The sequence below is a fragment of the Zootoca vivipara genome, chromosome 1 (genome assembly GCF_963506605.1).
Source record: "Zootoca vivipara chromosome 1, rZooViv1.1, whole genome shotgun sequence".
Taxonomy (NCBI): Eukaryota; Metazoa; Chordata; class Lepidosauria; order Squamata; family Lacertidae; genus Zootoca; species Zootoca vivipara.
The window spans coordinates 5,041,149-5,067,717 of NC_083276.1; the positions used below are offsets into that span (position 1 = coordinate 5,041,149).

Consider the following 26,569-nt stretch of genomic DNA (forward strand, 5'->3'; position numbering starts at 1 on the left):
TTCCACAACACATTATTCCATTTATTAAAATGTTATGCCATCTATTAAATTTCTTTAGTTTTCCTGATTGCAATAGCAGGCTGAGATAATCGGTGCATGGCGCCTTTTCCCCACCTGGGTGTTCTGTGTAGCTCAGAAGTCTGCACACTCCCAGCAGAGAGATCAAGTCACCTGTTTGGTTTGGTTTTGCACTCCCTTTTCTTCTTCCACTTTGTGGGAGGAGAAGAAAAGAACTAGACTGCGTCGTTCCTTTTTCTGCGGGGATCAGCCTCACAAAGCCGCCTCGGTGCGTCTGAATCTCCTTATTTGCTCGCTCGGATAGTTTGCTGATTTCACAACTCTGTTTCTCCTGCCCCCTTTTCTCCCCCTTCCCCGGCGCAACAGGAATCATTAACCAGTGGCAGCAGGAATCGAAGGACAAGGTGATTTCCCTCTTGCTGACCCACCTGCCTCTGCTGAAGCCGGGGAACGTTGAGGCGAAAGTGGCGTACATGAAGCTCCTCCCCAAAATCCTGGCTCACTCCATCGAGCACAACCAGCACATAGAGGAGAGCAGGCAGCTCCTGTCTTACGCCTTGATCCACCCCGCCACGTCCCTGGAGGACAGGAGCGCCCTGGCAATGTGGCTGAACCACCTAGAGGACCGCACATCACTGGGCACCTATGGGAGCCAGAGCAGGGGCCGGTCCGACTCGGTCGATTACGGACCGTCGCACTACTATCACCAAAGACAGAACTCTGACGATAAGCTCAACGGGTGGCAGAGCTCGCGGGACTCCGGCATCTGCGTCAACGCCTCCAGCTGGCAGGATAAGAACCTGGGCTGCGAGAACGGCCACCTTCCTCTCTATTCCTCCTCTTCCGTCCCCGCGACCATCAACACTATCGGAACGGGCACGGGCACAAGTAAGTCGCGACTGGCGGTCTCTGGGTGGGGTGGGGGGAGGGCTCTTACCTTTCCCCCCGGTAGCACCGCACCGAGCAAACTTGAACAAAACAGCGTATAACTCGAGGGGAAAGAAGCCATGCCTGAATTAGGGTCGGGGCTGGTGGAGAACAGGGTCAGGTTCCGTTAGGCAGCCAGAGGAATGTCACAGCTATGCAGCCAATCAGAGCATGTACTGCCTCTATCAAGCATCCCTGGCTGCTAAGCAACCCCTCCACCACCGTCCCTTGGCTCAGTGGGCTTACCGAGCACTGTATTAACCCTCGAGTTACAAGCCAAATGATCCCTGCTGTGGCCATTGTGGCAGGTTTGCCTATCTCGTCCCACTTCCTATTCCTTAAATAAATATTGTTGTTCGAAGGTTTTCAAAATGTGGCAACAGCCCTGGTAACAAACATCCATTGGGGTTCCAAGCAAGGAAAGAGGGAGTGGAATTGTGTATGTCTCCTGTGTTGCACCCAGGGCCGTCTCAACAGTTGGCACTAGGGTGCACAGTGCCTGGGCGCTGGGCTCTCAGGGATGCCAGGCCGAGAGTACGAGGCCGAGCATTGGAGTCCAGGGTAGTGCCGTCAACAGCCGAGCAGGGCCCGTCGGAGCGCCACGGCCGGCTCTTCCCCAGACTCCAATGCTCGCTCCCAAACTCACGGCGAGCCACTGCTCTGCTCCGCTCGGCTGTCGGCTCTTGCCCCAGATGCATGGCAGCTAACTGTTTCGGCTGCGCACACCGCAACCAGAGTGCCGTGTAACATTGTGGGCGCTGCGTGACGCATCCTGTTGCGTGCGCTGAGCTGCGGGTTCCTTTGCTGGCTTTTCCGCTGTTGGCGCACGCTCCCAGCACCGCCCAACATGGGGTGCCAGCGCAGAACGACGGGAATGCAAGCGGCAGCAGAGGAAACATCTCCGGACGGGATCCGCCACGCACCAACAGCAGCAACAAAACCTGACGAATAGGAGCGCGCGGATCACCTCCGGAGAACTTTCCTCCATTGTTTACATCAGTGACTTGCACCCGGCAAAGCAAGCTGTTATCTGTAGAACAAAATGCGGCAATAATAAATGTGTGCACCCGGGCACACTGCACTTTTGCCCTGCAGTTTCTCAGGACTAATCTTGGCACATGCCTGCTCCTGCCAATCCGTTCACTCACAAGGCTATTCATGCAGTCTTTTTATTATTATTTAAAGTAGGGTGGGGGAAAACCTGTGGGTCTCCAACTTTCGTCAGCCCCAACCAGCATGCCCAACGGTTGGGATGCAGGTGGCGCTGTGGTCCAAACCACTGGGCCTTTGGGGCTTGCCGATCAGAAGGTCGGCGGTTCGAATCCTCACGACGGGATGAGCTCCCGCTGCTCTGCCCCAGCTCCTGCCAACCTAGCAGTTTGAAAACACACCAGTGCAAGTAGATAAATAGGTACCGCTGTGGTAGGAAGGTAAACAGGGTTTCCGTGCATTCTGGCAATGACGAGCTGGCGCTTGGAAAGTCAGGCGTGTTTTCTGCCAGGTGGATCTGTCAGGGCGAAGGGAGGTGTTGCGGGACCCCTACAGTGCCGTCTGCACCCCTCACACAGCTATGGTTCCCGGAGTTCCCTGGGAAGAGGGACTGGCTGTCGGAAATGTGACTCTAACAACTGTTATACATAGGGCTGCCTCTGAAGACAGTTCGGAAACTTCAGCTGGTGCAGAATTCAGCGGCCAGGTTGCTCACCGGAGGAAGACGGTTTGAGCATCTTAACACCGATCCTGGTCTGACTCCACTGGCTACCAATTAGTTTCCGGGGCCCAATTCAAAGTGCTGGTTTTGACCTAGAAAGCCTTAAACGGCTCAGGACCCCAATACCTCAAGGACCACCTCTTTCCCTATGCACCTACCCAGACACTGAGATCGTCTTCTGAGGCCCTCCTTCGTGTGCCCCCTCCTCAAGAGGTCCAGAGGGTGGCATCATGAGAACGGGGCCTTCTCAGCAGTGGCTCCCCATCTGTGGGATGCTCTCCCCAGGGAAGTCTGCCTGGTGCCTTCATTATACACCTTTAGGTGCCAGGCAAAAACGTTCCTTCTTAACCAGGCCATTGGTTGACCTGATCAACATCCTATGCCCTTTTAAAATGTGGCTCATTTTGGGGGGAGTGTTATTGTTTTTGTTTGTATTTTATATATTGTGATCTTTTCTGGGAACCACCCTGAGACCTCCGGGTATAAAGCGGTATATAAATTCAATATAATAATAATAATAATAATAATAATAATAATAATAATAATAATATCAACAACAACTCTTAGTACCCTTTGCAAACTGGATTCTCCAGGGGAAGCCATGACTGTTTAAAGATGTTCTGGACAGTTTTTCCGTTCTGAAATTCAAATGTTCACAGCCCACCCTGGGACCTGCTGGCGAAGGGCAGGTCATAAAGTTCGTCATTGCCATCCGAGTTCCTTCCGGGTGCCCCCTGCCCCATCTGAGTCTGCCTCCCACCCCCCCACCCCCTGCACAAATGTCCTCCTGTTAAGCCTCTCTCCTGGCACGGGGCAGACTTTCCCACCGAAGGAGCCTGCTGTGTGAGACTTTCCTCTTTCGCTCCGTGTTCTCTCCAGGCTGCCTCTCCTGCACAAACAGCCCTTATCCCAGCCCCAAGGCACTTCCTGGCTCCGTACAATGAGGGTGTTCTGCTCCTGGCCCGGTTCACTCAGGCCAACACGCAGCTCTCAGTTCCACCGAGGGGTTTGCAGAGTCTCCCCCCCCCTCCCTCGCTGGGACTTTCCGGGCAGGGTTTTGTGGCACGAAGCGTGCGCTTAAGGGAAGCCGCTCTGGAAAAGGAGTCTTTCTGCACTCTCGGCTCGCAGGGACGGCCTGCACAAGGCAAGGCTCCTTTGCTGGATCTTAGAATCATAGAATCATAGAGTTGGAAGAGATCACAAGGGCCATCCAGTCCAACCCCCTGCCAAGCAGGAAACACCATCAAAGCATTCTTGACATATGCCTGTCAAGCCTCTGCTTAAAGACCTCCAAAGAAGGAGACTCCACCACACTCCTTGGTAGCAAATTCCACTGTCGAACAGCTCTTACTGTCAGGAAGTTCTCCCTAATGTTTAGGTGGAATCTTCTTTCTTGTAGTTTGAATCCATTGCTCCGTGTCCGCTTCTCTGGAGCAGCGGAAAACAACCTTTCTCCCTCCTCCATATGACATCCTTTCATATATTTGAACATGGCTATCATATCACCCCTTAACCTTCTCTTCTCCAGGCTAAACATACCCAGCTCCCTAAGCCGTTCCTCATAAGGCATCGTTTCCATTTTGGTTGCCCTCCTCTGGACACGTTCCAGCTTGTCAGTATCCTTCTTGAACTGTGGTGCCCAGAACTGGACACAGTACTCCAGGTGAAGTCTGACCAGAGCAGAATACAGTGGTACTATTACTTCCCTTGATCTAGATGCTATACTCCTATTGATGCAGCTCTTACTGAGCTTTTGTTTACTTCCAAGCGATGGAAACGTGCAAGCTGCGCCGAGGGGAGCACAAGAAGAGATCTGCCAGATCGGACCCAGACAGACGCCCCTGGGGCAGACAGGCCAGACAGACGCCCCTGGGGAGTCCACAAGCAGCATCTGAGGGGAGCAGCGCTCGCCTCACCTGAGACTCCCATCAAAGGTGTTCAGAAGCATATAGGCAACTCCCTGTTTTCATGGGGGTTGTGTTGTTCCAGGTCCTGGTCACTTGCATGAAGTCGCGTGAAATCGGACACCCATCAGAAAAGCCGACAAACACCCCATTCTGCCCTTTCAGTGACCTTTCAGCGACATCTTTATGACATTTCTGGGTTCGGTGCTGCGGCACCGGAAACAGGAGTTGCCTGAATAAGATAAGATAATAAGATAAGATAAGATCATCTTTATTGTCATGGTCCCCTTGGCGGAAACAACGAAATTACTCGGTTCCCACATCCACTCAGATAAAGCTCAGATATTCCACATAATCCAAAATTGCTACAAAACACTAATTAAAACAATGCAATACGATACAATATAACAAGCAAAAATAAGATGACTTCAAAGTCCAGACTTTCTATTTGAGGCCAAAATCACTCTAGAGAAGAAACTGTTCCTGAGACGGCTCATTCTTGCCTGCATTGTTCTATATCTCCGTCCTGATGGCAGGAGCTTGAAGAAACGGTGACCAGGGTGCGTATTAGTATTATGGTAGTATTAGTATTAGTTGCAGGGAACCAGGCAGAGGGCCTTCTTGGTGGTGGCGCCCGCCCTGTGGAATGCCCTCCCATCAGATGTCAAAGAGAAAAACAGCTACCAGATTTTTAGAAGACATCTGAAGGCAGTTTAGGGAGGCTTTTAATCTTTAATTGATTATTTTATTTCATTTTTCTGTTGGAAGCCACCTAGAGTGGCAGGAGAAACAAAGCCAGATGGGCGAGGTATAAATAATAAATTATATTATTATTATTATTAGTAGTAGTAGTAGCAGTAGTAGTAAACCACCGAGCCTCTTGGGCTTGCCGATCGGAAGGTCGGCAGCTCAAATCCCTGCAACAGGGTGAGCTCCCGTTGCTTTGTCCCAGCTCCTGCCAACCTAGCAGTTTGAAAGCATGTCAGTACAAGTAGATAAATAGGTACCACTGCAGCAGGAAGGTAAACGGTGTTTCCATGCGCTCTGGTTTCTGTCACGGTTTTCCGCTGCGCCAGAAGCGGTTTAGTCCTGCTGGCCACATGACCCGGAAAGCTGTCTGTGGACAAATGTCGGCTCCCTTGGCATGAAAAGCGAGATGAGTGCCGCAACCCCATAGTCGCTTTTGACTGGACTTAACCGTCCAGGGGTCCTTTATCTTTACCTTACCATTACCCATTAGTATTGATATTATTATCTTGTGAGGAGGTGAGAGAGGGAAGCCCCCGACTGTGTTTAAAATACCCACGTCCGCACACCCTGTGGGCATAGATTGGCCAGGCAGGTGTGACGCAGCCAGTGTTGGCGGGGGGGGGGGGTATTATTATTTTTGTTGTTGTTGTTTAGTCGTTTAGTTGTGTCCGACTCTTTGTGTCCCCATGGACCATAGCACGCCAGGCACTCCTGTCTTCCACTGCCACCCGCAGTTTGGTCAAACTCATGTTCATAGCTTCGAGAACACTGTCCAACCATCTCGTCCTCTGTCGCCCCCTTCTCCTTGTGCCCTCAATCTTTCCCAACATCAGGGTCTTTTCCAGGGAGTCTTCTCTTCTCATGAGGTGGCCAAAGTATTGGAGCCTCAGCTTCAGGATCTGTCCTTCCAGTGAGCACTCAGGGCTGATTTCCTTCAGAATGGATAGGTTTGATCTTCTTGCAGTCCATGGGACTCTCAAGAGTCTCCTCCGGCACCATAATTCAAAAGCATCAATTCTTCGGCGATCAGCCTTCTTTATGGTCCAGCTCTCACTTCCATACATCACTACTGGGAAAACCATAGCTTTAACTATACAGACCTTTGTAGGCAAGGTGATGCCTCTGCTTTTTAAGATGTTGTCTAGGTTTGTCATTGCTTTTCTCTAATAATAATAATAATAATAATAATAATAATAATAATAATAATATTTGTATACTGCCCTAGTTCCAAAGTTCACAGGGTGGTTCACAACATAAAAATACAAAATGAGAACAAAAAATGCACAATAAAAGCACACACACATACAAACACATTTAAAAGGCATAGAATGTTTAATTAGCCAAAAGTCTGTTTATAAAGGAACATTTACAGAGAGACTGACTCCAAGAAGGAAAGGTAGAATATAGTCAGCATGGCTAGTAGACATTGATAGCCATCTCCTGTCTCGTTCTCCTTTGAAGCCACTTAGGTTGGTGGCCGGGGACGCGGGTGGCGCTGTGGCTTAAACCACTTAGCCTCTTGGGCTTGCCGATCAGAAGGTTGGCGGTTCGAATCCCCGTGACGGGGTGAGCTCCCGTTGCTCGGTCCCAGCTCCTGCCAACCTAGCAGTATGAAAGCATGCCCCAAAAGTGCAAGTAGATAAATAGGTACCGCTCTGGCGGGAAGGTAAATAAACAGTGTTTCCATGCACTGCTCTCGTGTCGGTGTTCCGTTGCGCCAGAAGCAGCTTAGTCATGCTGGCCACATGACCTGGAAAAACTGTCTGTGGACAAACGCCGGCTCCCTCGGCCTGTAAAGCGAGCTGAGCGCTGCAGCCCCAGAGTTGTCTGCGACTGGACTTAACTGTCAGGGGTCCTTTACCTTTACCTTAGGTTGGTGGCCGCCCCTGCCTCCTGTGGGAGTGAGTTCCACAGTCAGACTATGCACTGTATGAATATGTGTATATATCTGGCCTGAATCGCCAACATTCAACTTCACTGAGTTCCCCTGAGTTCTGGTGTTAAGTTAGTAGTCGAACCCTGGTGGCAAAACGCAGGATTTGCCAACTTGTCCCCAGAGCAGCACACAGAAAAGCCTTTCACAGGAAGCACGCCTGGTGTGCTCCAGCTTAGAACCAGACATATTTAGTATGTTTTGACTGTGGCTTCCTACTTTCACAAAGGCCACCTCTTCTCTCTCCCTGCCTGCAGGAACACAGTTTCTTTCGAAGCTATTAATACATCATTTCAGTATTTCGCCCAGCGCAAGGCAGTGAGATGAGAGAGAGAGAGGATATTTTTGAAACTGAATTGCAATAAAGCCAGCATAAATCTTTGGCTCTTCCTGTTGTAATCTGCTGCACAGCGGAGGAGAGAAGCAAGCAAAACATTTCAGACCACCAGTTTATGATATATTCATATTCTCTCTCTCTCTCTCTCTCAGTCTCCTCCATTCCATGTATAAATGGTTCTCTTTGAAAAATATCTTGATGTTCCTGGGATCACTGCTACGTCTTCATTTGTCAAGTGAAGCTGCAGTAACGATCAGCTCCTCGTTGGGAGGTGTGGTTCTTCTCCTCTAGGGATCTTGTAAAACCAGAGCTGGCATCTTGTCAAAATGCTCAACTTAAAACGAATCCCCCAGCAATCTCAGGCCGGACCGAGACTCCTGGGTGCCCCCCCTTCTCAGCGAAGGTTCCCTTCTGCCTGCCAAGTCCAGTTGCCCGCTCCTGGTCGCTCGGAGGAGTAGGCATTAATAAAAAGGAAACTTAAAGAGGTCGGGCAAGCAGAAAGGTTGTTTCCTTATTTTGCATTTCACTGGATTCGGCTTGGCTGAAAGGCAGAGTTGGTTAAGAAAGCCCCGTTTAAAAGGAAAAGCAAACAGCAGGGAACCTCTCCATTAAGCCTGTTTGCACTAGAGCAAAAAAGTAAATTTGGATTCCTTGATTTTCATAAATACGTCTCTCACATTAGGTAAGTTCCTGCAGGATAAGGCTACTAGGCACAACAGCTGTTTTCTACCTCTTTACTGTTGGAGGCAGTAAATGCTGGAGCTGGGAATCGCAAATAGGAAGAGGCGCAATTATGCGCAGCTTAATGCGTGTTTTTGCCGAGAACCTAAAGATATGTAACGGTGGTGCCAGGCAAGCCACACCTGGGGAGCACATTCCACAAGTGGGGGGCCACCACGGAAAAGGCCTGTTCTTGTGTTGCCACCTTCCAGAGCTCGAATAATGATCGCAGGGTCTGGGCTGGTTCATAAGGGGAGAGACAGTCCCTGAGATGCCGCGTAATGTAGCATTTGGAAAATAGAACAAGTTAAGAATGGCGTAGGAGCAGCATTATAATTTTAAGAATGGCAGAAGAAGAGCAGCATTGGAAATTGTCAATTTAGAACCATTTGTGAACCACTTAATCAACTAGCTCTCGGAGTTGTGTACATAATAATTGCATTGACAAAGCAATCAGAGTAATTAAAACGAGAATCATCCGCTTGCTATTTCCTACCCTAGCTGAAGATTCGGCTCCCTCCTGCCAACTTCCAGGCCACCTGGCTTTCAAAAGGAATTTCTTGGGCTTCCTAGCGTTTCGCCCTTTCCATTTAAGATTTTACCAGTCCCACAGGAAGCCTCCTTGCCAACCCAATTCTGATACCCATTTATCTCCTGCAGAGAGCGATAAGCAGATTGCCACGAAAGCAGCCTTTTTCCTCACACGCTGTAAGCTGCTGTTCTTAAATTGCGTCCAAAGGAGAGAGAGCTGTTGGGTACAGTAACTGAGCAGTTCAGAAATTGGCAGCAGTGATGGCATTACGATCGCAGCAAGGCAAGCATTTGGGGTGGGTTAGGGGGCTGTTGTTGTTCTTCCTTTGCCTAGTTCTGTCAGATGCTTCACTCGCTCGCAAGCAAACACACGGCTAGCCAGCAGTTGGAGAGCGTTTTGCGGAACCGTCATTCTCTTCTTTTGTGCCACGGAGAGGTTTGGTGTCCCTTCTCTAGATGAAACTAAGGCCACCTTTGCACCATGCGTTTAAAGCACTATCACGTCATTTTTAGAGTCAGGGCTTCCCCAAAGGATTCTGGGAACTGTAGTTTGTTACAGGCGCTGAAGGTTGTGAAGAGATCCTCCAGCCCCCTCCCAGAGCTAGAGTTCCTCCTGGAGTCGATTAACAGCTAATCCCTCTTCCCCGGGAATTCTGGGAATTGTAGTTCTCTGGGGGCAATAGGCACCTCCTAACAACTCTCAGCAATCTTAACAGACTCCTGTTCCACTCACGGAGCTACACTTCCCAGAGTGGGTTAACAACTGATCCCTCTTCCCAGGGAACTCTGGGAATTTTAACTCTATGAGGAGAAAGGTTTGCCGGCTGGCTGGTGCTCATAGGAGGTGTAGTCCAAAACATTTAAAAGGCAGCTCTAGCGTGCAATATTCTTACTGTCTTCTCAAAACTACAACTCTCTTGATTTTCAGGAGTAAGCCATGGCAGTAAGAACATTTCCAAATTGGCTTAAACTTCATCTCTAGGGTCTGCTGTGATCTTTAAGATCAACGCGGGTGAGACCTCCGGGTATAGGGCGGTATATAAATTCAATTCACCACCACCCAGATTAAATTTTTGCAACACTATTAAGCACACCAAGATCCTGTTGAGAGAGAATCGTTTTTTAACGCTGCCCCGCAATTGGGAAACCCATTGTAGGTGGGAATGCCGGAGGTTTGACAAAGGCAGAGCTACTACTACTATTATTAATTTTTAAAAATGCAGATGACCTGGGATTTCTGGCAAATGGTCCAAATTTTTGCCCAGAAACCTTAGCTTTCTGCACCCAAAGCAACGGTGCTATACGACTTCTGAAAGTGGTCTGGTTCTCGCAACGGCTCCTGCTACAGTCAGGCAATCACTCCTGAACAGTTAGCTATATTTTCTGCAATACACTGCTAACTTATTTCCCTTTTGGGATTGATGTGATGGTTAGGGGAGATAAGTCTTGGTAGGCAATGGGTGGTAGTCATATATGCAGCGATGGCGTGTCTCGCTTCGCCACAGGGTCCGGCGAGATCTCACAAGATTTCAGCAAGATCTCGCCAGAAATTAGCGCTGATTCCAGTGTGCCTTCTCCACCTGTGAGGGTGGCTTCAAATTACAGGGGAATGAATGGCAAGGCCTAGAAGCCCCGCCCCAAAATACTGCAGCCTTTTGCAGATTTTTTTCAGATACCTAGACAGCAGCAAGGACCAGAATCAGGCCACAGGTACTCGGCAATCCAAATCTTGGCAACAGATTCTCATTGCCTGGTTTGCACATATCGACAAACCATGGTTTATTAAACCATGGTTTAGTGTTATGTGTGAACCTACGGTACGTTGTTTGCTTACAAACCTTGGTTTGTTTCAACTATGGCTTGGTGTTCCGTGGGAACCTAGCCGCCTTCCTTAAACTATGGTTTGTTCGGCCACCCCAACCCAGATGCTCGCCAGGCTATAAAGGCAAGAGCAGCTGGAAAACACAAGTCGTAGTTCGTAGGACAACCTGTGGTTGGCGAAACCTACTGCTGTACCCCCACCGTAACTGGTGGCATCGCAGCAAATCCATGCATGAAACCCGTTGCGTATTAAAACGTCGGTTTCTAAAATTGCCTGCTGTGTTTTCTTGGCAACCGGCATTTCCTCCCCAATTACTCAGTTCAAAAGCAATATTGTCCTTTTGGTTTTATTTGTTTTTCCTTTTTAGAGTACACAGCTGCAGAATGATAATTTTAACTGAGGAACCGCTCCCCCCCACCACCACCACCCCAAATACACACACATTCACACATTTCCTACTGTTGGCATGTATATTTTGGAGAGGTTGAAATTTGCATATTTGATTCCGCTTGAATAATGTATCAGCCAAAACAGGGGTTTAAAGAGCAGGCCGGGAAGAGACAAGAGGGAGGGGTAGCATTTGCCAGCCTGGTTATTTCAAGGTTGCCAACAGGGAAGGACAGGTGAGCCCCCCCCCAATTGCGTGTGGAGGGCGGGGGGGCGGGCTTTTTCAGAGGGGCTGCCACAGATCCAGGAAGTGTTGTGCACACTCACACACCCCAGTTTCCTAGTTCTAGAAAGCTATGCATGAAACCTATTTGTCTACAGGGGTCAGCAACCGTTTTCAGCAGGGGGCCGGTCCACTGTCCCTCAGACCTTGTGGGGGGGGGGCGGCGGACTATATTTTGGAAAAATAAAAATGAACAAATTCCTATGCCCGACAAATAACCCAGAGATGTATTTTAAAGAAAAGCACGCATTCTATTCATGTAAAAACACCAGGCAGGCCCCACAAATAACCCAGAGATGTATTTTAAATAAAAAGACACATTCTACTCATGTAGAAACACGCTGATTCCCAGAACGTCCGCGGGCTGGATTTAGACTTTAGCATCCGGCCCCCGGGCCTTACAATTTGCCTACCCCGGTCTACAATTAAAGCACAGACTGAATTCTTCATACAACCTTCCAAAACAGAATTGATTAACAGTTTTTCTCTTTGGGGACGGCATTCTGCAAGAAAGTGGAACCTTTTTTTCCTAAAAATATAATAATAATAATAATAATAATAATAATAATAATAATAATAATAATAAACGATCCTACCAACAGCCCTGAGAAATAAGTCAAACCACTTACTTTAAAGCTACTTCACTGGAGTAAACGGCTGGTGGATTTCTGTATTGAATTTCATTCCTTAAAGCGGCGCCTGCACTAGATCGGGAGTGTACGTCGTTGCTGGTTTCAGCAGCCTTTTCATTTATTTATCCCATTTATTTAATTTCATAAAATTTATATTTGTGCCACTTAATGGGGCTTACTCCAAAGTCAGACCAAGCACTGCATTCCCTTTGGCGCGGGGGGGGGGGGGGGGGGGACACACACACACACATGTGAGTCATGCACTGGGCCACAGGCAAATGTGGGTGTAATCCTTACTTTTATGTTTTGTTTGTTTTGTTTTTAAAAAATGATTTATTAAAAAATTGGACCTTCAATACATAAGAACTTTGTCCTTTCCGAACTTCCCACCCCATTTCCCATGGCATTTTAATCCCCCCCCCCGGATGAACAATACCTTCTTTATATATATATATATATATATATATATATATATATATATATATATATATAAATTTATTTATTTGGTTTTTCAAATTAAAGTTTTACAATCACATACCCAACAGAAATCATAAAAACAAGTTTCCAAAGAATCTCCTGGACTTCTCTCCTCCCCTTTGTGAGTCTTATACGTTCTCTCTCTCTCATTCCATCACATTAAGAGTGTATTTTCTCATTCCTTCTGTTGCTCATATCTCAAATCCTGCTCATGAGTTCACCATAATAAAACATTCCCTTAAATATCCCAAGAGGGGCTTCCATTCTTCCCCAGAGATAATCCTGACTTTTGCACTATAGGCAGTGTTCCGTCCATTCTCGCATCCCAAAGACATGTTCCGGGCAGGCAAAAGCACTTGAGGCAGATGTGGATCAGGTCTGGGCAGAGGTGGGTGGCCAGGACAGGGGCATGGTGTGGGCAGAGACCCCGGGGCCATAGAGAGAGGCTTTGAGGGCCACATTGGGCCCCTGAGCCAGAGGGATCCCCATCCCTGTCCTCAGTACGCAAGAATTGTCCTGCTAGGCCTTGTTTATTTCAGTTGCAGGGGAAACTTAGCGAGTCGCAGATTTTTGCACCCGCATGATTGCTCTTTTCTATTATTCCCCGTCATTTTATTTTAGCAACTGCCGCGGCACCGGCCATCTGTCTGCACTCCGGGAGCTTTTTTACGTCTTCCGTGGAAAGAGTTGCAGATTTTGCAGAGGTCACGCAAATGTGTCAGAGGAGGGAGGGAGAAACTTCCCTTTTGCACTCATGGAATCACAGAATCGTAGAGTTGGAAGGAGCCCTCATCTAGTCCAACCCTCTGCAATGCAGGAATCTCAACTGAAATATCCGCAGAGGAGAGCCCACTACTTTCTGAGAGCGTGTTGCACTGCCGGAACAGCTCTTACCGCCATAATGTTCTTCCTGATCTCGAGTCGGGAATCTCCTTTCTTGTAACTTGAATCCATCATTTCGGGTCCTGGCCTCCGGAGCAGCTTGCTCCAGCTTCCATGAGACAGCCCTTTGGATCAGGCATAGGCAAATTCAGCCCTCCAGATGTTTTGGGACTACAACACCCATCATCCCTAGCTAACAGGACCAGTGGTCAGGGATAATGGGAATTGTAGTCTCAAAACATCTAGAGCAGGCATCCCCAAACTGTGGCCCTCCAGATGTTTTGGCCTACAACTCCCATGATACTTAGCTAACAGGACCAGTGGTCGGGGAAGATGGGAATTGTAGTCCAAAACATCTGAAGAGCCGAAGTTTAAGGATGCCTGATCTAGAGGGCCATGTTTGGGGGTGCCCGCTTTAGATACTTGAAGATGACTCTCACGTCGCCTCTCAGTCTTCTCTTTCGTCGTCTCCCTCAACCGTTCCTCATAAAGATTGGGGATCTTACAGACAGGGATGGCCCGAGGCAAGGGTGCAGGTGGGGTGGGCGGCTGGGGCGAAGACCCCAAGAGAGCAGGTGGAGGAGGAAGCCAGGGACAAGGGCAAGGGAAGTGGAGCAGGGCCACTCAATCGCCTGCTCATTTACAGGTTATATTTCCATATCCTCTTCAAAGTACCTATTGGTACAGCAAGCTTTTGAGTTTTAACGGAAATCCTCGTCAGACAAAATGAGTATTTGGAGCACCGAGAGGAATTGAGTAGACCAATTCTAGGGCTCGTTTTTCCTTTCTACCCAGAGACAAATTCCACACCAGACACCGAAATCCCTATTAATTCTGTTTTCAGCGGCAATGGCTCTTCCCCCACCCACACAAGAATCCTGGGAACTGTAGTTTGCTAAAGGTGCCAAGACTCGTTAGGAGAAAGCTACAATTCCCAGAGTTCCCTGGGAAGAGGGGAATCGTAAGTCTGCGAGGGCAAAGGAACAGGACTCCGTTAAGGTTGCGGAGAGTTGCTAAGAGATCCCTATTCCCCTCGGAGAGCTGAAACTCCCTCAGAAGAGGCGCTGGTTGTTAAACCGCTCTGGGAATTGTAGCTCCGTGGTGGGAACAGCGGGCGTCTCCTAACATCTCAAGCTACCCTTCCCAGGATTCATTGGGCGAATCCACGCCGGTTCACCAGTTGCTCCATCTTGCGTCCCTGGGTCTGGTAGAGCAACCGAAACTTTCGAAGGGCTGAAGCGATTGGGGCGGAGGGGGTCGCGGTCGTGAAATACCTTGTTTTAATTTTCTGTTCCCTGCTTTTTTGTTTGTTTCAGTTCTCTCGAGCCAGACCCACCACAGCCCTTTGAAACGGTCTGTGTCCCTTACCCCGCCCATGACCGTCCCCAACCAGCCCCTAGGACACGGCTGGCTGTCACACGAGGACTTGCGAGCTAGAGGACCCCAAGGCATCCCTTCCGATCACGCCCCCCTGTCTCCTCAAAGCAGTGTAGCCTCTTCGGGAAGTGGTGGGAGCGAACACTTAGAAGATCAGAATTCTGCTCGTAACACATTCCAGGAAGAAGGGAGTGGGATGAAAGGTGAGTGGTGGCGAGAAAACCAGGTTCCCCGTCCTCCTTCTGTTCGCGTAACAACATAAGGCGGAGCATCCTGGATCAGGCCAGAGGCCCGTGGAGTGCAGCACCCGCAAGCAGGACCCAAGCGCTCTCTCGCTTTCCAGAAACTGGTATTCAGAACTCAGCCAGGTGGGCGGGGTATAAATATTATTATTATTATTATTATTATTATTATTTACTTCCTCCGACTGTGGAGGCAGGGCACAGCCTTCAGGGCTCGTAGCTTTGCATAGCCTTTAACAACAGGAGAGCTGTGAGTTTTACCACTTTCATTTTGTTTCACTTTTAATTTGTATGCTGCTTTTCTATAGACCAGGTGGTTTGCAAGTTAATCTTTCTTTATGTTAGGGTTGCCTAACATCCGGATGATGGGTAAAGGGCAAAGGGACCCCTGACCGTTAGGTCCAGTCCCAGACGACTCTGGGGTTGCAGCGCTCATCTCGCTTTATTGGCCGAGAGAGCCGGCATACACCTTCCAGGTCATGTGGCCAGCATGACTAAGCTGCTTCTGGCAAACCAGAGCAGCGCACGGAAACGCCGTTTACCTTCCTGCCGGAGCGGTACCTATTTATCTACTTGCACTTGGACGTGCTTTTGAACTGCTAGGTGGGCAGGAGCCGGGACCGAGCAACGGGAGCTCACCCCGTCACGGGGATTCAAACCACTGACCTTCTGATCGGCAAGCCCTAGGCTCTGTGGTTTAGACCACAGCGCCACCCGCAGTATTGGTTTTGTAGTCCAAAATACCGTGATGGGTATTGTAGTCCGAAAACATCTGGAGACCCCAGTTTGAGAAATCTCGATATGGAGAATGTTTATTATTATTATTCCTTCCAATAGCACCTTCGAGACCAACTAAGTTTGTCATAGGTATGAGCTTTCGTGTGCATGTACACTTCTTCAGATACCAATCTGGTATCTTTCGTGTGCATGTACACTTCTTCAAATACCAATCTGGTATCTGAAGAAGTGTGCATGCACACGAAAGCTCATACCTATGACAAACTTAGTTGGTCTCTAAGGTGCTACTGGAAAGAATTTTTTTATTTTTTGTTTCGACTATGTCAGACCAACACGGCTACCTACCTGTAACTATTATTATTATTATTATTATTATTATTATTATTATTATTATTATTATTATTATTACCACACCCATCTGGCTGGGTTTCCCCAGCCACTTTGGGTAGCTCCCAACAGAATATTAAAAGCACAATAAAACACCAAACATTAAAAACTTCCCTGAACAGGGCTGCCTTCAGATGTCTTCTAAAAGTCAGGTAGTTGTTTATCTCCTTGACATCTGATGCGAGGGCGTTCCACAGGGCGGGCGCCACTACCGTAACCTCCCTTCTCGCAGCGAGGGAACCGCCAGAAGGCCCTCGGCGCTGGATCTCAGTGTCCGAGCTGAAAGATGGGGGTGGAGACACTCCTTCAGGTATACTGGGCCGAGGCCATTTAGGGCTTTAAAGGTCAACACCAACACTTTGAATTGTGCTCGGAAATGTCCTGGGAGCCAATGTAGATCTTTCAAGACCGGTGTTGCCTCCTTCCCCTGCTTCTAGGTTTCATTAAGGCATCTGATTCACCACTACAGGATGATGAACAGCTGGATCTGTTGGTCTGGTCCAGCAAGCCTCCCTCATGTGATTTGTCTGCATAACTTGCAAGGGTGCAGATTTTTTCCCCTTGGCATATGTATATGAATAGTCCTCCCTCTGCTAGAAATACTTACAGGCTTTCTTAACGGCCTTCCATGTGTTCATCAATCTGTGCTGCCTCGATGGCACGCTCGTTGGAGGTTTCAGCCATTTCCATCTGCTGCCTCTTGCCACCAGCCTAGCTTGAAACGGACACTCTTCCCTTCTAGTCTGTTGCTTTGTGTTTTCACGAGAGAAGTGGCTTTTTTTGGACTTGCGCTTTTTTCCTCGTGCCGTCGTTTAAAAGTGGGTTGAATTAATTCCCCTCGGAAGCTAGCTGCATGTGGATTTTCTCTTTTTAATTTCAACTAAGCAATGCCAGCGTGGACCAGATATTATTTTCGAGAAACGCACTAGAAAGGGGATGTTCAGAACCAAAGACGACACAGCAGGCCTCATAAACCAATCAGTGGACAGCTGCTCATTTGCATGTTGTAATTAGCAGAGTTGACGACACCGAGAGAGTGCTTGTGGACTCTGTCCCAGGATGCCTTGTGGCCATGATGGCCCCTACTAAGAAGGAGCAGGGCCAGCTGCTATTAACTAGTTAAATTCATTAATTTATTCATTCGTTTTCTTTATTATTATTTTTAACCCCACCCTTTTATCCTTCTAGAAACCATATGAGGGGAAACAAAATAGAAACATTCCTTCCAGTAGCACCTTAGAGACCAACTAAGTTTGTCATTGGTATGAGTTTTCAGATATCTGAAGAAGTGTGCATGCACACGAAAGCTCATACCAATAGCAAACTTAGTTGGTCTCTAAAGTGCTACTGGAAGGAATTTATTTTGTCTCGACTACGGCAGACCAAAACGGCTACCTACCTGTAACTAGAACATATGAGGGGAGTTAGGCTGCTGTGAGAGTGACTGGCTCTGGGGCATCTAGTTAGCATTGTGGCTGAGCTGGAATTCGTCTAACCCAGAGTGTGTCCTTCCCGTAGTTTGGAGTCAAATTCTCACAAATTCAAGCAGTGGTTCTTACAGCACAAAGCCGGCATCTTTAGCTTCTCTCGGACCTCTCTGCCTTCTTCCTGTCTGTCTGTCGGTCACACTGCAAACTTTACATTTTAATTATCCATGTTTTGCCCTCCCAACATCTGGGTCGCTGCTGTTTACCAGCAGGGAGGTCAGCACAGTGCAAATGCTCTTCTGGACCTACTGTTGCTCCTGGGAGCTGTCCCAGGTCCTGTAGTAGCCAGATCTCAACAGATGCAATGAAGCCCTCTTGGTGGATCAGGGGAATGCAGTGGACATAGCGTATCTTGATTTCAGTAAGGCTTTTGACAAAGGCACCCATATAAGATGGGGGACACCTGGCTTATATGGGGAAAAGACCTAGGGGTCTAATGCTATTCTAGGCTGCATCAACAGAAGTATAGTGTCCAGGTCAAGGAACGTAAAAGTCCATTCTATTCTGCCTTGGTGTGAGACCCCAATTGGAGTTCTGTGTCCAGATCTGGGCACCACAATTAAGAAGGATGTTGACAAGCTGGAAGGTGTGCAGAGGAGGGCGACCAGAATGATCAAGGGTCTAGAAACCAAGCCATATGAGGAACGGTTGAGGGAGCTGGGAATGTTTAGCCTGGAAAAGAGGGGACTGAGAGGAGATATGATGGCCATCTTCAGATATCTCAAGGGCTGTCACATGGAAGAGGGAACAAGTTTGTTTTCTCCTGCTCTGGAGGGTAGGACTCAAACCAATGACTTCAAGTTACCAGAAGGAGATTCTGACTAAACATCAGGAAGAACTTTCTGACAGCAAGAGCTGTTCAGCAGTGGAACGGTCTCTCTCAGGAGGTTGCAGAATGGAGGTTTTTAAGCAGTGATTGGAAGCCCATCTGACATGGATGCTTTAGTTGAGATTCCTGCATTGCAGAGGGTTACACTAGATGCACTAGATAACCCCTGGGGTCCCTTCCAACTCTACAGATCTATTATTCTTTCCCCCTGGGCTCTTCTTCCTTCCTGTCCCTGATGGCTGACCTCTGCCCTATACAGTTGTACCTTGGATCCCGAACACTTTGGTACTCAGACGTTTTGGCTCCCAAGCACCGCAAACCCAGAAGTGAGTGTTCCGGTTTGCAAATGTTCTTTGGAAGCCAAACGTCCGACGGGGCTTCCACAGCTTCCAATTGGCTACAGGAGCTTCCTGCAGCCAATCAGAAGCTGCGCTTTGGTTTCCAAACATTTTGGAAGTTGAACGGACTTCCAGAACAGATTCCGTTTGACTTCCAAGGAACAACTGTATTTGGGTTCTGATTGGATGAGGACAGAAGGCTTCCAGCTACACTGGTTGTTCAACAAGCAATGCTAAGTAGCAGGAATAGGAACAGTATTAAATTTATTATCCACCCACCCTCCACCAGCAGATCCTAGGATGGTTTGTAGGAACCCAAAATCCAGAACTTCAATCAGCATAAACAGTCTATTCATTTGTTTCTTAACAGTCATATTTATTCATTTCGTGAACTTTTCGTTATTTATTCATTCCATAATATTTGTATTTCTTTCTTTATTTTATAAACTTTGAGCACCACTGAGTTGTAGAAAAGAAAGCCCTCCTCCGAGCTGTTTACAAAAAGAAAAAAATTACCACTGACAAATTCACAACCCTAACTTAAGACGGGCAGAAAGTTAAAACCACAACAGAATAGACCAAAACTAATTAAAACTCATACAAACTTCTAAACATATGGGCAGACTTGTCTAAATAAGAGTGTCTTCATCAGACGCCGAAAACAGTTGCAGTGAATGCGCCTGTCTGGTATCAATAAGCAGGGAGTTCCAAAGTGTTACTGCCACATGAAGTAATCGAGTTCTTACAGAATACACTGCTTGATTGTTTATTTAAAAAAAACACCCTCAAAGCAGTTTACGAAAAGAATAAAACAATGAAGTTATCATTGAAAGCAACTGTCTGAAACATTCAAAAGATTAAAATCAGCGATGATCTGAAAACCAAACACGCATCAACATTCCACATGTCTGAATTTTGTCTGAACAACAACAACAACAAAAATGCTTTTAGCAGACACCAAAAAGCGTGTGCAGTGAAGTGATGTCCATAGGCAGGGAGTTCCAAAGTTTACTGAAATCAGTTTCATACAACCACAGAATGGGTATTATGATTTGGCGCTCATAGCAGTGCTAGTTCCGCAGATCAATGCGGTCGAGAAGGGCATGCAATCTTGCAAGGAGACTAGTCCCACAGAATAATAATAATAACTTATTTATACCCCGCCCACCTGGCTGGGTTTCCCCAGATAAAGTTGTTACGGGCTTTATTTAGTAAAAGTAATAACGCCTCGAACATGAACTCTGTACTGCAGCTTTCCGTGCTCTGTTGTTCAACCCCATGAGATCTAACGTGTGCCTTTGTCTCCGTCTCCCGACTTGCAGATGTCCCTGCCTGGCTAAAGAGTCTTCGCCTCCACAAGTACGCTGCCCTTTTCTCCCAGATGACGTACGACGACATGATGTCACTGACGGAGTGTCAGCTGGAGGCGCAAGTATGTGAGGTCACCCAGCAAATTATTGAAAACTATTATTATAAATTAGAAAAAAAAAGTATGTTGGATTTGGAGGGTTTCAATAATCGATTCGGTTGGCATTGTGGGGAGCTCGCAATAAAGAACACAGCGGGAGACAGAATGTGGATCCGGAAGGTCGCCCAGAATGAAAGCAGGCGCCCCCTTTTATTGAAAATTTTAAGAACTGTCAATGTTTAACCAGAGGTGCATCCTTCATCCAATGACAATTGGTCAAGCCCCAATGTTCTTGCATAGGTCACATCCTGCCAACACCCCCAAAACCCACCATAAGGGAAGTCCCTGTTTCTCACGTTCTCCACGACCATGGCTCTGTCACCTGCCCACTCCTCAAACATCCCCCTCCTCTCTAACTTGTGATCCTTGGGGTTTTTCCACCACTCTGCCATTTTCCCATTGTCTTCCCCCTAACCTGGGTCTGACCCTTCAGGCTTGGACCAGCCTCCCCTGTTCTAACCTGCTCTAACTGGTTCCATCAGGATCCTCCCAACTCTGGCCAGTCCAGTAGTGACCTGCTGCCCTCTAATGTCCCCCTGACCCAACTTGTGAATGCGTGTTTATGCATACTGACGTACAGGAAGGTTTTCCAGCACTGTACGTTGCGTTTGACAGCTGAGGGTTTTGACAGCTAGCTTTCTATCTGATGCGGTTTGCCAACATCAATCGAAAATCACTGCTCCATGGCATGCCTATTTAAATTATGAAAAAGCTAAGATTAATAGAGATTTCACAAATCATATATTGAGAGGGGCATTATATAAAGTTTGGAGCAGATACAGATTGACTCTAGAACCGAAAACACCATGGTGGACTTCACCAGTGGAAGCATTTGGCATTAAAAAATTAAATATGGACAGAAATTGGCCTACATGTAAACAATTAATTGAAGAAAAACAGGGAAAATACAATTTAAAATCATATGAGGAATTGAAGGAATTCCATATAGATAGGTGGAAATACAGTGGTACCTCGGTTTATGAACACAATTGGTTGCGGAAGTCTGTTCATGAACTGAAGCGTTCATAAACTGAAGCGAACTTTCCCATTGAAAGTAATGGAAAGTGGATTAATCCGTTCCAGACGGGTCCGCGGAGTACTCAACCTGAAGCGTACTTAACCCGAAGCATGGGTGTAATTGGTTCCGGAGGTCTGTTCATAAACTGAAGCGTTCATAAACTCAAGCGAAGTTTCCCATTGAAAGGAATGGAAAGTGAATTAATCCATTCCAGATGGGTCCGCGGCGTTCGTAAACCGAAAATTCATAAACCGAGGTGTTCATAAACCGAGGTTCCACTGTATATACAACTCAACAAGTGTCTTCAAGGCAGATCAAAAGAGAGGATTTTCAGAGGAGGAATCTAAATTTAATAATTTGGTGATACAAAACAGTAAAAAGTTATTATCAAAAACATATAATTTGTTACTAGATTGGGAGCTTATGGATGAAGTAGTCAAAGAAACGATGATAAAATGGTCACAGGATCTCGGACAATCAATACATTTAGAGCGGTGGGAACAAGTTTGGCAACAGGATATAAGATTCACGGCCTCTTACACTATTAAGGAAAAAGTTTCACCGATGGTATATGACACCAGTGAAACTGGCAAAGATTGATAAAAAGACATCCAAGCTGTGTTGGAGATGTAACCGGGAAATAGGAACACTGATCCACATGTGGTGGAGATGTGAGAAGGTCAAGAAGTTCTGGAATGTGATACATGAAGAATTAAAGAAGCTATTGAAAATTACATTAAACAAACACCCAGAAGCATATCTTCTGGGATTGTTAGATAAGGAAATACTACAAGAAAAAAGGAAAATCTTTTTTATATATGAGTACAGCTGCGAGAATGGTGATAGTGGCAAAATGGAAACAAGAAAAAATACCAACAAAAGAGGAGTGGATCTATAAAGTAAATGAATACCTATTATTGGCAAATTTAACCGCATTAATAAGAAAGCAATCTAGTCAAAAACTGAAAAACGAATGGAAATGTTTTGATGCTTATATGGTAAAAACATTGCTCAGGAAAAAAAAACATGCTGATATGTCTAGATTAAAATGTGGAGTGTGAGGTAGATTACAAAATAGAAGGTTAAAAATGAAATTCAAATATACTGAGCAGTTTAGGGCTTTAAAGGTCAGCACCAACACTTTGAATTGTGCTCTGAAACGTACAATTAAAATTAAATAGTTTCAATTGTATTATGAATACAATTAATAGTTACTGTTTTGGATTTTAGCGCGTTTTTATCTCTTCATTACAGGGTTGTGCAAACTGCTATTTTGAAGAATGCTTTTTTTTATAGGGTAGGGGGCCACTGGGGATGAGTTTTACGGAACCAAGGGGACGGTGGCCCCCAAAAAACTCGGGGAACCACTGATCTGATGAATGGACTGAAGGTTTCAAGTTCTCTCGGGGTCCCCTACATGTTGCTGAGCATCGCCCTGAATTATATGTTGTAGCCCCCTGTCCGCTTTGCAGTTGCTGGCCCACCTGTGTGTGCATATATTAACACAGAGATCTACCTTGTTGTTGCAGAACGTTACCAAAGGTGCAAGGCACAAAATTGTGATCAGCATCCAAAAGCTAAAAGAGAGGCAGAACCTTCTCAAGTCCCTGGAAAGGGTGAGTTGACTCAGTTTATCCCTCAAAACTGGTGAGGTTTCGGCCGTTAGCTTCAGTTAAGTGTGTTAATAATGAAGGTTCTCAATCTTCTTTTGTTTTTTTGCTCCTGCCTATATCTCCTCTTTGTCCCGTGTGCCAATGGTTTCCTGTATGAGCTGCCGTGAAATGTTTTTGCTTCCTCCCCGCCCACCTGCATTGCAATTGGCTAAGCTGCTCTGATGTCACAGTATGTTCTAATTCTGCAGGAAAGAAGGGGACGTATGGAGAGATGGGTCAGAAGTCAAGTAGAAAATGAAGAGTTGAGAGCTGAGGGGTTGGGCAAAGGAAGGAAAGAGGAAGAGGTCCGATGCTCTGGGCTTTGCCAACCTGGGACTCTGCAGATGTTTTGGACTACAACTCCCAGCAGCCTCAGGCCACATGATGGGACTTGTAGTCCAAAGGTTGTGGAGGGCACCAGGCTAGCAAAGGATGCTCTATAGGACAGTGTCTGTAAACAAGGACTAGAAGGGAGAATGGGCCTCATGAGTAAAGGAAGAAGGAGAAAACAAAAAAGAATATTGGAGAGATTATTGCAATGCAAGTCTTTCTAGGAAGTCTTACTAAGTGTTCCATCCTGTTATATATTTCATAAAGCTTCCAGCTTGCCTGTTTACTGTGCATTCAGACACCTCTTAAGATGTTGTTGTTGTTGTTGTTTAGTCGTTTAGTCGTGTCCGACTCTTCGTGACCCCATGGACCATAGCATGCCAGGCACTCCTGTCTTCCACTGCCTCCCGCAGTTTGGTCAAACTCATGTTCGTAGCTTCAAGAACACTGTCCAGCCATCTCGTCCTCTGTCATCCTCTTAAGATACCATAACCTAATTTTGCACGGTCAAGGCTTTTGTCTGTTTTGATACAGCTGGGTGCCATTTTGAATCAAGATGGCGGACCGAGCCTTTCAAAACTGCCTTGACTATGACCGCTGGTTTCAAAACTGCACTAAAAGTTTGGTTTCTCGGAATTCCTTAGGAGTGTCGGGCGCAAGGCTGCTAGAAAATAATATTGAGGAGTATGATAAGTCTATAGTTAGCTCACTACCCACCTCGGTTTGGGCCTTTTCAGTAGCTCGGCAGGGTGTCTGTCTGTGTTGGGTTAGCTCACGCCTCTGCTCCCCTCATTTATAGTACACGACTTATTTAGGAATCGTGCAGAAGATAATGATGCCATAATAGATCCCTCTCAGAGGCTCTTAAAGGCCAAGAAGAGGGAGAAAAGCCTGCATGATTCATGTGTGATTTCTGAGCAGTTTCATGGGTCTCTTTCTCCCGCTGCTTCCCTGCCCCTGTTGCGTCTGAAATATTGATATATTGATTTGGCTATCATGGATACGCAAGCACAACCACAGTCTTGCTGCTGCGTTCTCTGTAAAACAGAAGGCGATGAATCAAAGCTTAGTTGTTGCCGTTTTTCCTCTGAGGCCGCAATCCTAAAATGTATTTACTAGTGAGCAAGCTCCAAGGAACATAATGAGAGCAATCAATTTTAAGGGTTGTTGTTGTTCTTTTGAGTGGGGTTCAATCACATACCACCTGGGAAATTTAGGACTTTTTTGGTGATAAGGAAAGCAACAGGAAAATCCACTAGTGTGAGATAACACTCCCTTGATGCAATATCATCTAACCACTCCCAGAAGAAGAAGAAGAAGAAGAAGAAGAAGAAGAAGAAGAAGAAGAAGAAGAAGAAGAAGAAGAAGAAGAAGAAGAAGAAGAAAGAAAGAAAGAAAGAAAGAAAGAAAGAAAGAAAGAAAGAAAGAAAGAAAGAAAGAGGGTCTTCTGGAAGTGGCATGAGCAGGATCTGGCCAGAGAGCAAGAAGACTTTCTGAATAGGATGGGAAGAGCCCTTTAACAAGTTGCTTTTATATGTCTGTTACAAAGAGAAAAGCCAGTTTTAGAAAACCTTTCAGGGCACACACCAAGGTTGTTGGGAGAGAAATCTAATTCGCAGAATGTGTGCATTTGCTGCGGGGAAAGCCGATTTCTCTTTCCTCTAGAAACCAGATGAGAGAGGAGATAGGATAGCCATCTTCAGATATCTCAAGGGCTGCCATGTGGAAGATGGAGAAAGCTTGTTTTCTCCTGCTCCGGGGTGGGGTGGGGTGGGGGTAGGACTCGAACCAATGGCTTCAAGTTACAAGAAAGGAAATTCCGACTCAGCATTAGGAATAACTTTCTGAAGGTAAGAGCCATTCGACAGTGGAACAGATTCCCACAGGAAGTGGTGGGCTCTCTTTCCTTGGAGGTTTTTAATCAGAGGGTGAATGGCCATCTGCCATGGATGCTTTCGTTGAGATCCCTGCATTGGCGGGGGTTGGACTGGATGACCCTTGGGGTCCCTTCCAACTCTACGATTTTGTGTGGCTAAACCAAAGCAGTAGGTGAAGCACAGGGTGAGGCTAAGGAGCCAAGACATTAATGTCCAGGGGGGTGTTGTTTTCCGCAGGACATCCTCGAAGGGGGAAACCTGCGTGTGCCCCTGCAGGAGCTTCACCAAATGATCCTCACCCCAATCAAAGCTTACTCTTCTCGGAACCTGACGGCGGACAACCGCAGCCGGGATCCTGAGCCCCACCGCACGGCTTCCCTGATTGGCTCCGACGGCCAGGGGCCGGACTGCAAGGACTCTGCCGTGGGGGGCATGCCCCACCACCACCTGCCAGGCTGCGAGGGGGAATCCGGAGGGGCTCCTTTGCCCGAAGGGGACATCCCAGGGCAGTTTACTAAGGTGATGGGCAAAGGTAAGGAGCCGTGATTGGGGAAGGTCTTGATCCCAAGGGAGAGACGGGAGCAGGTGGTGGCCCTGGTGGGGTGGGGCGGGACGGAACCTCACCTGGCTCCCAGGTAAGTGCTGGGATGCTGGAGATCCTGTGACTCCACAGAAGCAGTGGGAAGGATGTGGTTTATAATAATAATAATAATAATAATAATAATAATAATAATAATAATAATAATAATAATAATTTATTATTTATACCCCGCCCATCTGGCTGGGTTTCCCCAGCCACTCTGGGCGGCTTCCAACAGAAGAATAAAACACAGTAATCTATTAAACATTAAAAGCCTCCCTGAACAGGGCTGCCTTCAGATGTCTTCTAAAAGTCTGGTAGTTGTTTTCCTCTTTGACATCTGTTGGGAGGGCGTTCCACAGGGCAGGCGCCACCACCGAGAAGGCCCTCTGCCTGGTTCCCTGCAACTTGGCTTCTCGCAACGAGGGAACCGCCAGAAGGCCCTCGGTCCTGGACCTCAGTGTCCGGGCAGAATGATGGAGGTGGAGACGCTCCTTCAGGTATACTGGACCGAGGCCATTTAGTTTGCCCATTTTGCAATTTTATGTGGCTCTCATTCATTGATTGCACTTGTATCTTGCTTTTGTATTAATGTTCTGCTCACCTCTTTGGCTCCAAAAGCGGCATAGAAAACAATCCATAGCAAACAAAACGGTTAGCATTCCTTTCTCGTTGCTCTCCAGCCTCGTCTGGTGTTGTAAAAGTGCCTCGGTGTCGTTGCCGTGCGTCGGCCAGTCTAATCTGGACAAAGAGCAATCCGTTAGCTCAGGCATAGGCAAACTCCAGCCCTCCAGATGTTTGGGACTACAATTTCCATCATCCTGACCACTGGTCCTGTTAGCTAGGGATGATGGGAATAGTAGTCCCAAACATCTGGAGGGCTGGAGTTTGCCTATGCCTGCGTTAGCTTTTGTCCGGGGGACAAATGGGTG

General features: G+C 47.1%; 1 protein-coding gene across 2 annotated transcripts in view; it reads left to right on the top strand.

Moving 5' to 3' along the window:
* SAMD4A (sterile alpha motif domain containing 4A) overlaps nt 1-26,569 on the top strand; it is a 117,661-nt gene that overhangs the window by 57,900 nt on the left and 33,192 nt on the right. The window contains exons 3-7 of one of the 2 annotated variants that reach the window (XM_060270895.1): nt 385-906; nt 14,631-14,894; nt 20,035-20,144; nt 22,728-22,814; nt 25,295-25,589. In XM_060270895.1, the coding sequence (XP_060126878.1) occupies nt 385-906; nt 14,631-14,894; nt 20,035-20,144; nt 22,728-22,814; nt 25,295-25,589 (1,278 nt within the window). The remainder of the gene's footprint in view (nt 1-384; nt 907-14,630; nt 14,895-20,034; nt 20,145-22,727; nt 22,815-25,294; nt 25,590-26,569) is intronic. The other variant, XM_060270901.1, reaches the window with a different exon arrangement.